The following is an 11,058-nucleotide window of genomic DNA, read 5'->3' on the forward strand; positions in this document are numbered from 1 at the left end:
GGAGCGGGGGCCGGGGGGGGCGCCGCTGAGGGGAGGACGCGGTGGGGCCGCGTGGGGCGCCGTGGCCCGGCGCGCGGCGCTGAGGGGCCTCGGGGGCCTTCAGGGGGTACTTAAGGGGCTCCGAGGGGCTTTAGGGGGCTTTTAGGGGGTCTTCAGGGGGTCTCGAAGTTGTTCTCGGGGGGGCCTTCCCCGCCCCGCTGCCCCCCCCCCGGGAGGCTGACGGCGGCGGCGGGGCCGCAGCGGGGCGGGACGAGGCCCCGGTAAGGCCCCGCTGAGGAGGGAACGTGGGGGGGGGACCGTGGGGGGTGGCGGGGCCGTGCTGGGGCCGGCGGAGGCTTTTTGGGGTGTCTGTGCGTGCTGGCGCCGAGGAACGTGCTACAATGTTCCCGCCCGCGCTGAGTAACCGTAATTTTCAGGGGTGATCCCCGTTAAAGGGTCGGTGCGAGCTCGGCGTGGAGCTGCTGGAGCACAGGCAGAGCCAGCGCTGAGTCACAGCGTGCTCAGAAGCTTCTGCCAAGGGAGCTTGGTTGTAGCACCGATGGGTTTGATGCTTTATTTTTTTTTAATTTGTCGCTATTTCAGTGCTGGAAGAAGTGTTGAATACTGCAGCCTATTACTGTGCGAGTTATTCCAGCTCAACTAAATGCTAATAGTTATTGAAGTGTGTCTTTGTTGTTACAGGAAGGTGGTTTTAAGGCTGAATACAGCTGTGATGCACATCTGTTTGTTGAAGAAGGCATTGTTCTGGTCTAGTCACTTTGCACAATTTGCTGTGCTGAAAAGCAAGTATCTTTCTTATATGTTTTTAAGTTAATACTGAATTGTTCTACAGTAGTTTTCTAGTAACTTTTTTTTTACTGTGTAATAGTATATAAAGGTATGTATATTATGGTGCTTGAGTAAACTCCTATTTTATTTAAGATAAGAAAAAATATGACAGAAGAAGCAAGTGCAGAGGATTTTCAAGTTGGGGAGTCTCTCAGGAAGAAAAAGAAAAAACGCAAAGAACGCGATACGAGACAGGAAGATGATGAAAACGAAACTGTACAAGATGCAGAGCTTTTTGAAGATGAAGCAGCACAGAGCAGTGAAGTCTATAAAAAGAAAAAGAAGAAGAAGAAGAAAAAAAAAGAAAGAGGGGAGGAGGAGGAACAGTTTTCGTTAGATGATTCTCACGTAGGCCTGGAACCTGAAGTTAGTAATGAACCCGTGATGGATATTCCCCAAAAGAAAAAGAAGAAGAAAAAAAAGAAGCATAAACATGATGATAGTACAGATGGCCAAAGTGACGTAGCTTGCATCTCAGTAAATCAGCATAGTATTGGCAGTTGTCAGGAGGATGATGCTGATTACGTTTATATAAAAAAGTCTGCTAAGAAGAAAAGAAAAAAAAATCATCCAGAAGAGGATGGAGTAAGCGAGCAGCCTACCTCAGAAACACAAGATAAAAGCGATAATGAAAAACCAGTGAAGAAGAAGAAGAAGAAGAAGAAGGGAAGAGTCAGTAGTACCGAAGATACACAAGAGGACACAGCTGAACCTGTTGACCAGTTACTTTTGCCATCTCCAGAACAAAATAGGCAAGAGGAGGATGCGGTGTTGCCATCGCCCACAGGAGAGGGAGGTGTGGTAGTGTCCAAGCCATGCCATGAAGATGGTGACTGTGATGCTTCTCCTGCCGCATGTGAAGCCGTACCTGATAATTTTTCAAAACCCACTAAAGAGACTAATCAGTCTTCCATAAGAACTCCAGCAAGGCCCATAAAGATTAAAAGCAAAGCTTTTATCACAGATGAAAGCTCTTCAGACTCTGACACAATGTAAGTTTAGATTTTTTTTCTACCCCACTGTTTATATCACATAATTTGAGTCCCAGATTCTTTTTCAGTTTGTTTTATATGTATTTTGAAAAACGACTTAAAAAACCTAAATGTTAAGATATTACACACCTATTTTAGAGCTTAGTTATTTTATGAATATACAGTGAAAGTTTATTTGCATTGATTGAGAATAAACAAAATTCCTTCTGTTTAAAAAAATGTAGGTATGGAAATAAATTATGTGCAAAAAAAAGGCGGGGGGGAAGGAGAAATAGATTCCGGTTGTTAGGTTTGGTTTTTAGATTGAACTTGTGCATTTTTACAAAAAAAAAAAAATAGAGAGGTGAACTAAAGAATTTAACGTTCTGAGCAAATGCTCGTGTAAATAGCACTTGGTACTTTTACAGCGTCTAGAACCCACAGTTATAAGTACTGTGAGTAATGGAAGTTTTTAAAAAAAATGCTTGAGTGTTTCAGTTATAAGCGTTATTTCTGTCCACGTAAAACCTAGACAAATATCTCCACTAGTTGGTGTGCTATCATGTGGTGTAGGATCAGAACCAGAACGTGAAGTTAATCCATTTTCAAGCTTGATGGACTAAAGCTGACATTTAATGAAAAATAATGTTAAAAATATTTTTCAGCTCTTGCTAATAAGAAACAGAAGGAAAAGTTCTGTGTTGCCACTGGTAGTGAGGGACAGTGTTTCTTCTGCATATCCATGTGTGAGAGTTCTGTGGGAAAGCTGGGGGTTTCAAGACTTCAGAAACTTTGAATATTGTGAAAATACTGAAATTTCATAAATTTTGTGTGTGTTTAAAGGCTTATGCTGGGCTGGGGTGCATGAATGTGAGAAGTATTCCTTGTTATTTAATTAACAAACATGTTCATACTTGTAGAGATGTAGATGCTCAATATGTAGAGATATGATCAAAACCCCTGTTTTGAAGCTCTGTTTTTGTATTTTATTTTACTTTTTAAAATTATTTTTTAATCAGGACACCAAAACCCACAGTGTCAAAGGAGGCCCAGAGTAGTACATGTACTGAAACCGTAACTTCTGGTGACGTCAGCCTGGATGGCGACGAGTCCCCGGACTCTATCACATTTTCATTATTCGATTTAGATACTGCAAAACAAGAATTGGAGGAGTTTATTCCTCACGTGAGGCAAATATCAGAATATTCAATCAAGAAGATGGCTGGAAGAGATCTGATGAGATTTAAAGAGTTTAAAAAACAAGGTGAGACCCCCAAAGAATGCTGCGGTGAGGAAGAAGTGTGGAGCTGTGCTAATGTTTTGACAGAGCGGAAGTAGCTTGCTGTTGTGTCTTGTCACATCCGAGCTCAATTAATTTCAATTCAGCAACAGTTCATGAATTTATTTAGCAACAGGCTTGCATATGTAAAACGTGCATTTTTCTAATAGGCTTTCGCTGTAATATATTTAATTGCAATTAGTGTGGTTTCTGTTTAGTTGCATCTACAACCTTATCGTCAAATTATAGTCCCGGGTACATGCTTAAGTTACCTGTTCCCAGCTTTTGCTTAGTTGCTCTTCATTTGCCTTTTTACCTTTTGAATTTGTTGATCTTCCATTATACATTTGCTAAAACATCTCTGTAAACCTGAAATGTAATGTGCAAAAGATAAAAGATTATTTTTTAATAATACTTTCTGTATATTTTAGGTATTCCTATCAAGTTTGGCAGATTTTCCCAGAAGGAAAACGATCAAATCCGGAAAAATATTGAAGAGTTCATGGCAATTACTGGAATAGACAGTGCTGAAAAGCTCCTGTTTACTTCGAGGTATCCAGAAGAGAAAAACACTATCAATCGCCTAAAAGTACGGCACCTTTTTTGTGAAAAACTTGGTAAGCACAAAGTCCCTTTTCAAATAGATGAATCTTACATTCCACAAACTGCTGATATCACTATCTATATTCACAAATCTTTTTTTTGATCGATTGAAGAGCACAAATGTTGGTAAAGCTGGCAAAAAAAAAAAAACATGCTGCTGAGGGTATGTAGTTGATAATCTCCACAGTATACTGTTATTTTTTTGTTCTAGGTCATGAAAATGTTAGAGATTAAAAAGCCTGTAAGTGCTGCTGGTCATGATGAAATTTTAAACTTGCATTTGAGTTTTATGGCTTAAGGTACATTATTTGCTAGACTATAACTAAGTTTAGTGATTTATTAATGGGAGGCATGATTAAATATTGTCTTTAATTTGTTAACTGTTCTCAGAGCACAAAAATAGGGGGCAGATTCAAGACCCAGTGATGGCATAAACTGGAAGGAATTAGGTCATTAACCAAAGTAGTTAGTTTTCCAAAATGCCAGGAAAGCACATGAAATTCCAGCTACTAAGATTCTGTTTGCAGAAGGTACAGTCTCTTCCTCCTTCCTCATTTTAGTTCTTAGACTTCTCTCTCTTGGCTAGAAGACTTTCTTGCTTCATACAAGAAATATGTTCATCTTGTAAGATCTACGATGAAGCTGCTCAGTGGCTCTCCATTTGGTGTTGGTTCTGTATTATTACAGTCAAGACAGTGAACGACAACCTGTAATGGGTTTGGATACCTATTTAATGTCCAGTGAGGCTACAGACTTGATCCTGTTTGAATTTTACATGCTCAGTCATTCCACTTGCATTGTCACATTTGCATGGTGCTGATTTCTCTTCCCATTGGGGAGGTCGTTTCTGTTCTGGAAACATTGGGCAGAAACTGGCAGCGGTGTTGTGCCAGCTGCATGCAGCTACCAGCCTTGCGCATCGTGGGCCAAGATTGTTAGGTGTTCTCGGGTGTTTGTGGATTCTCCCCCACTTCAAGGGTCTTTCCTTCAGCCAAGATCTTTGCTTTCTTTTCACTGGCTGCCTCCATTCTCTGCTTTTCCTAATTGAAATACGCTGTATCCAAAAGCACAGTATGTCGTCAGCCTCCTAATTGCTGGCAGTCTCCTGTCTCTTTATTGCCGGGAGCATTCAGTACATTACTTGCACTTAATGTAGATGTTATTAAAACAAACAAACAAAACAACTACTACACCCAGTCCGTGCAAACTGTAGCTATAGAGTAGTAGGTTTGTGCTTCAGAGTTTAAAGGTTCAGTTTTGGATATTCATCCACAAAGGTACACAGAACTATTTACCAGCTGTCAGTGTTCACAATCTTACCATGGTTGTAGAAATTACATCTTTGAAAGTCTTCAGGAGATTATGTCCAGACTGTTTCCTGTGCAGTTCCTGAGTTACAGAGTGCTTTCTCTTGAATGGAGAGAATCTTATCACTTATAACACAATCATGAAAATGTCTTTTTTTTTTTCTGTGGCCTCACCAGTATAAAAAAAAAAAAATTCTTTAAATTGAATTGTTTACCTTCTAGCTGAGGGCATACCACGAGCCTGGCGGCTGATATATTACCGAGCAAGGAAGATGTTTGACTCGAATAATTATAAAGGGAGGTAAGCCAGTAATTTGAAGGAATTTAAGAGAAGGTTAATATAATTCTCTGGTGTTTAGTTGTACATTAAATATAGATAAAATGAAAATAATCTCTTGGGTTTGTGCTAGTTCCTGTGACTTAATTGGCAATTCATTTTTCTGACTAGTTCTTATAAATCTCTCTGATATATAAATTGAAACTGTAGTCATGAGTAACATTGAAACATCTGTGAAGAGTACAGCTTTCTTAAGGCATTGCAAGGGTTTGAATTTGTGTCTGAGGCAGTGCCTATTTTTTCTACTAGGTATACCAAAGAAGAAAAAGAAAAACTAAAGAAGTATCATGCTCTCCATGGTAATGATTGGAAGAAGATTTCTGAGATGATGTCCCGTTCTAGCCTCTCAGTTGCTATGAAATACTCTGAAATTAAGTCACGTACGTAATTTTTAAGAAAAACAATTCGTTCTGTGTATTGCAGAAACTGGAAAAAATTGCTGGAGTGATTTTGTTTGTTTTTTAACTGATTGGTGGTGGTGGTTCCTTTTTTTGTAAACCATTGTTTGTTATTTCAGACAAAGGATAAGAACAGTCTCCAACTAGGGAAAAAAAAAAGGGTGGGGTCTGGAGAACAGGACATGGGATTAATGCAATTCTTTCTTAAATGGAACTGACATTTTTGCTATCTAAACAGAAGCTTTTGTGGAGAGGGTGAGGGGAATTTGAGAGTTAGGTCTTAAAAAATAGAAACTAGGAACTTGTGCTATTATTTAGGCTGAACTCCTCTTATTAGAGTGAATTTTCCTTTCAAATCTGGTATGCAGAAGAGTTTCCGGGGAGCGTGTAAGAAACTGTGCCTGTAAATAAAAATAAGGCAAAGTGAAGCATTTGGGGTTTTGCTCTTTTTTTTTTCCCCTAGTAATTTATGATGAATTATACCCTAACTGTGAATATTTTTCCATTTTAGCGATTAATTATGGTCCTTGGTCAAAGGAAGAGACCCGGAAGTTAATGCGTGCAGTGGAGGAGGTGTTCATGAAAGGAATGGAGCCGGAAGATGCAAATTCTGTTTCATCATCAGAAAAGTCACGTAGAAATCTCTTGATTGAACGTGAGAAACTTTTCCAGAAATTGCCATGGAATGAGATTGAAGCTAAAGTGGGAACTAGGTATTGGAGACAATGTAAACAGAAATGGTAAGGTTTTATACTAAACAGATAGTGAAATCTGTTGGGGAGAATACTTCTTTCTGAAGAACAGCTTGTAACATGGTGTTTGTTTGGCAGAATAGGTAATAGGTTGTAGACTACAAAAGAGGTATTGCAAATATGTGTAAGAGATAAATAAGTAACTCCTTGCCAGCTGTGGTGAGTTTTCTCTGTGCTGTGGTCATGAAGCCCGATAGCCTGCTGCTTCATTGCTGTAACAGTGGCATCTTGAAGTTGCTTCCTTTTCATGCTTGGGATTTCGTGAAATGATAGCAGCCTTTTTTGTGTGTTTTCAAAGGACTTCGATTTTAACAAGCAAGATAACCAAAGGGCAGCAGTTATATAGGGGGACCAGAGGACTACAGGTCAAGATCAATCTTATTAAAAGGTACAGTTCAGAGTTGCTGGAATGTTTTGGTATCTCTTACTGTTCTGAGCTGTGTTCATGAAAGCGTGCTGGTTGTGAATGGTATGCCTGCAGTCTCAGACAGGTTTGCAACCACATTTTTTGGACAAAATGTCCTGTAACTTTTGACTAGGAAAGCTGTGAACATTATTCAATTATTTCTTGAATTTTGCCTGCAAACTGCTTCTGTTTTACGTTCACAGGTTGTATGAAATGAAAGTGGAGGATGCTGATGAAGTAAACTGGGAAGAACTCAGCGACATAGTTGGGTAAAAACTTTTTTTTTTAAATGGATACAAAAGATAGTTGAAGCAGACTCTCTTAAAAAGTCCCCAAAGGAATCAACATTCTTAGGTCTCTGCAACCATAGAAAACACTAGTGTGATAACATACAACTGTATATCCTGGCGCAGTACCGCATGATAAACCATGCCTAGCAGCGCTGAAATTTTATTTTAACTGCTTCAGGCAACCCTTGTTGTATTCCCAGTGTTTTCTATGTATTAAAACTGTTACGTAATCTGTGCTATAGTCTTTGAAAAAGGATTTTTCCAAATGTTAATGAACAAATAGCAAAAGGGATTAGTATTGCAATGTATGATACAGTCATCTTCCAAAGAAAATCAATGTTGAATGTGAAACTACCAATACTCTGAAAGCTATAATTTGTGTAGTGCTTTTTTTCTTTTTTCCACATTTTTTTCAGCTTTCTTTGTTTCCTTTACATGTACGTATTATACATTTATTAATGATATGGTTTTGCTGCTTACCTTAAGGGGAATTACTGTCTCGCAGAAGCTGTTTTTATTAGGTTGTAAAATCTGTCTTTTCTACCTAAAACTAAGATACTGTTTGACTGGTGTTGTTCTCAGGAATGGGTAACTCAGTTACAAGTAGATTTTACTAGTTTGTTTGCACCACTAATCCTTTGAATTCTGTTTTCAGAGGTGTTCCTAAAGACTATGTTCGAGCCAGATATTACAAGCTGAAAGTCTCCCATGTCCCTCTCTGGCAAAAAAAGACTTTTTCTGGTCAGTACTCCAGCTGTTTTTATCTACTCCTTAATGTTTTTGTTTGAATCTAAGAGGATACATATTCTACTTCTGGTGTTTTCTTTCTTAGTTTTTCTCCCTAAGCAAATTGCCTAAAATCATTGGCTTTATACTTATTTTCCTAAATGCTTTTTTTTTTGTGACACTAGTTTCCTTTCAATTGCATCTTCATACAGTATTTATCGACCCCTTTTCTTTAGTACCTTGGCTTTTAAAAGCTTTGCCTGTGCTTTTTCATTGTATCTTTTTATGTACTTTTATGCGTCTGATCTACTCTGCAGTCAGTATGATTGCCACCGAATAGTAAGATCTTTGTATTTAGTATTGATGAAATAATTTCTGCCTGTGAGATTCTGTTTCCTCATGGCACCCAGTTCCCTTACAGGTCCAATTAAGACAACTTTTTTCTTTTTTCAAAGAAATTATCGATTATCTTTTTGAAGAGAAGCTTCCGGAATTTGAAGAAAAGTTAGAAAGTAGAAAAGGGAAACAGCTTAGTTCTGGTGATTCAACAGACAATCAACAGAAAAAGGTTTTCCGATTCAGTGATGTTTTCGATTCCAGTGAAGAGAGTGAGTGATGACTGCCTTAAAAACAATTAAGAGTCTGCAAATTTAACTGCGAAAGGGATCTGTTTGAAAGTGGGCACAGATCAACAACTGCAGGTACATGGGTAGTGAAATAATGGAAAAAGCAAAGAAAAGCATGTCGTCTTCTCTTGTTTTATACTGAAGACTGAGGTAAACACTTTTTTTTTTTGGACCACCTTTTCTTACCTTAATTTAGGTTTGATTTTAGAAATCTTTTTTTAATTGCAACCAAGTTTCTTTCTAAAAGCTTCAAAAATATTTTTTTCCCATTGCTTAGGCTTCTGTGGAGTTGGAAACTGCTGTTTACTCTTTGTCCAAGGATTTGATTTTCAGTAATTAAAAAAAATTAAATCCCTTAAAAGAAGAAGACTTCCAATATTAGTTAAACAGTTAAACATTGAAGTAGAAGAAGTAGACTTTCAATATGTTAGTTAAATCACTAACATATAAACAAAACTTCAGACATCTGCATTGATTGAAACAGTACAACCTTGAGGGTTTTTTGACCGATATTTTTAAAAGCAAATCATTTTTATTTTTGTTGTAGATTTATTAACTTTTAGAGAAAAGGGAATTTTCTCCATTATATTAATAAGTTGTACTATCATTTCATGCAAACCAGAACAATGTGTTTAAAGTGTTTTTGTTAATACTTGGAATACAGAGAGAAAAGACTGTGTATATATATATATGCACATACGTATTTTTTTATTGTGCCAAGGAGAGTTTTTTACATTTTAATATGAAAATAGAGGGATAAGATGGAGGTTGTACTTCTGTCTTTGTATGATGTTTTATTAATTTGCCTAAAATTACTATTTATAAATTGACTTGAATGTAAAATAACCTCACTGTGTAAAAAGTATTTGTACAGCTTGTTTATATTTCATACATGCTGCATTAGAAAGTAATAGAAAAGAGTTGGTTCTGACAGTACTTTTTGTTCATTTTGATAAGTAAGAATTTCCTTCCCTAGTAATTGTTATTGAAAATGCAGAAATTCAAAAGGCTTTTGAAATAAAGGCTGTGTTTGAGGTTCTTCTTGACTGTGATGCGTCCAAGGATGTTGCATGAGAACGTTCCGTGTTAACTGTGGTTTGGTTTTAGTTTCTCTGAAGATAGAAAACTGTGATCGAGTGGGACAGGCAGGATACCACATGAGATCAGCTACTTGTATAAAGTTAAGTTTTCCAGCCAAACTTGCCTTACAAATTTGAAGGTTAAAAGTTGAAGAACTTGAGGTTTATAAATATAAACAGTTTGTGTTTTTTCTTTATTTTTTTAAATATCCTGGAAGAGGGAGATCCTCTGAAATTTTTGCAGGGTAGAGCACAAAACATTGTCTAGTTGCAGATTTTGCAGAGTAGATCTCAAAAGAAACAAACTTCCACCTCCATGACAAGATTGATTTTGTCACCTGTGTTTTTAAGGGGAAGCTTCTAAATGAAGGGTTTTGCTGATACATTCTTTCATAGAGAAACTGCATTTAATAAGGGAGGAAGCCAGGGCAAGAACTGATAACTTGGGGTCTTTGCTCCAGTGGCTGCTATGGGGGGAAAAAACAACAACAGAGCAGACCTCTCCCCACCGCACAAAGGGGAGACTCTTGTGGCCATCCTCCCCATGGGCACTGGGAACAGAGACAGGAAACATTTCCTTACCTCAGTCTTCTTTGGTAATTTGTTGTTCATAACCATCGTGTGCAGGGACAAACACTTGTTTGGAGGAGGAGAGGGTTTCTAGATCATTGCACGTTCTCTGAGTCCTAGGACGTGAGAGCATAAGCAAGCATCTTTTCTGTGTGTGTTCCTCTTAGAAAGGAGCATAGGAGCACAGGAGGGATAGAGAGTAGTTTCAAATGCATATTTAAATATTACTAAACCCAGAGTAACTCCAGGGAGAGGTTTAAAAAAAAAACAACACAAAAAAAACCTCCCCAGAATGAAAAGGGAAAAAAAAAAAAGCATTGACAGAGCTCTCTGTCGCAGGCTGTCCCGTAAATAAGAGCGTGACACATCCTCTGAGTCTAAAAAGCACCATGAGTTGCTAAAAAGCAGTGAGGGCTAAAAAGCACCCTAAAAACACAGCTGATTCAGCCAGGTACGTAACTGCCAGTGTTTTCCTCGTGCGTTAATGCTCTGAGTAGGGTAAAAAACAACCCTTGATGTTGGGGGTGATAGAGACAGTTGGGTCACCGGCCTTGTGGCTGCAGCACAGCTGCACTTCGGGGTTGAGAAGCATCACCGTGGCAGCAGCTGAAGACCAAAGGGGGCCGTGCCTTCTTTCCCCAACCCTTTTCTGCGAAGACCTAAAGAAGTGGCGTGGGGAGGCTGAAGACAAAAGCCCCTGCGCCCCGTTCGGCTCCTGGGAGCCCCTGGCCCTGGGGCCAGCACCTTCCCTGGCCCTCCCCGGGGCTGGGGGCCGAGCTCTGAGGAACTTGGGTTTGTACGCCCCGAGGAGCAGCGATGTGCGACGTGCCCGGGCGCTCACCCCGCGGGGGCGGGGTCGAGAGAGGAGGGGGCGGGGCCAAGAGGA

General features: G+C 39.2%; 1 protein-coding gene across 4 annotated transcripts; it reads left to right on the top strand.

Annotated features, from left to right (window-relative positions):
- The first annotated feature begins 13 nt into the window (after positions 1-13).
- TTF1 (transcription termination factor 1) lies at positions 14-9,562 on the top strand. 4 transcript variants are annotated; one of them, XM_080562246.1, is made up of 12 exons: positions 14-106; positions 682-782; positions 922-1,820; positions 2,819-3,063; positions 3,510-3,695; positions 5,211-5,289; positions 5,575-5,705; positions 6,235-6,463; positions 6,774-6,863; positions 7,085-7,150; positions 7,827-7,912; positions 8,353-9,562. In XM_080562246.1, the coding sequence occupies exons 3-12, from the start codon at positions 934-936 to the stop codon at positions 8,511-8,513; spliced, it is 2,160 nt and encodes a 719-aa protein (XP_080418372.1). In that variant the 5' UTR covers positions 14-106; positions 682-782; positions 922-933; the 3' UTR covers positions 8,514-9,562. The 4 variants fall into 4 exon arrangements, with proteins under 4 accessions (XP_080418372.1, XP_080418373.1, XP_080418371.1 ...); XM_080562247.1 differs by having other exon boundaries at positions 74-103; positions 681-782; XM_080562245.1 differs by lacking the exon at positions 14-106 and adding an exon at positions 116-260.
- The last annotated feature ends 1,496 nt before the right edge of the window (positions 9,563-11,058 follow it).

This window comes from Anser brachyrhynchus, assembly GCF_964034855.1.
Source record: "Anser brachyrhynchus genome assembly, chromosome: 19".
Taxonomy (NCBI): Eukaryota; Metazoa; Chordata; class Aves; order Anseriformes; family Anatidae; genus Anser; species Anser brachyrhynchus.

Bases quoted from the DNA above. Each gene is read 5' to 3' on its own strand.
- TTF1 (XM_080562246.1), top strand. From the start codon at position 934: ATGACAGAAGAAGCAAGTGCAGAGGATTTTCAAGTTGGGGAGTCTCTC. The intron at 1,821-2,818 runs GTAAGTTTAGAT...TTTTTTAATCAG, and splicing joins TCTTCAGACTCTGACACAAT to GACACCAAAACCCACAGTGT. The intron at 7,151-7,826 runs GTAAAAACTTTT...TTCTGTTTTCAG, and splicing joins GAACTCAGCGACATAGTTGG to AGGTGTTCCTAAAGACTATG.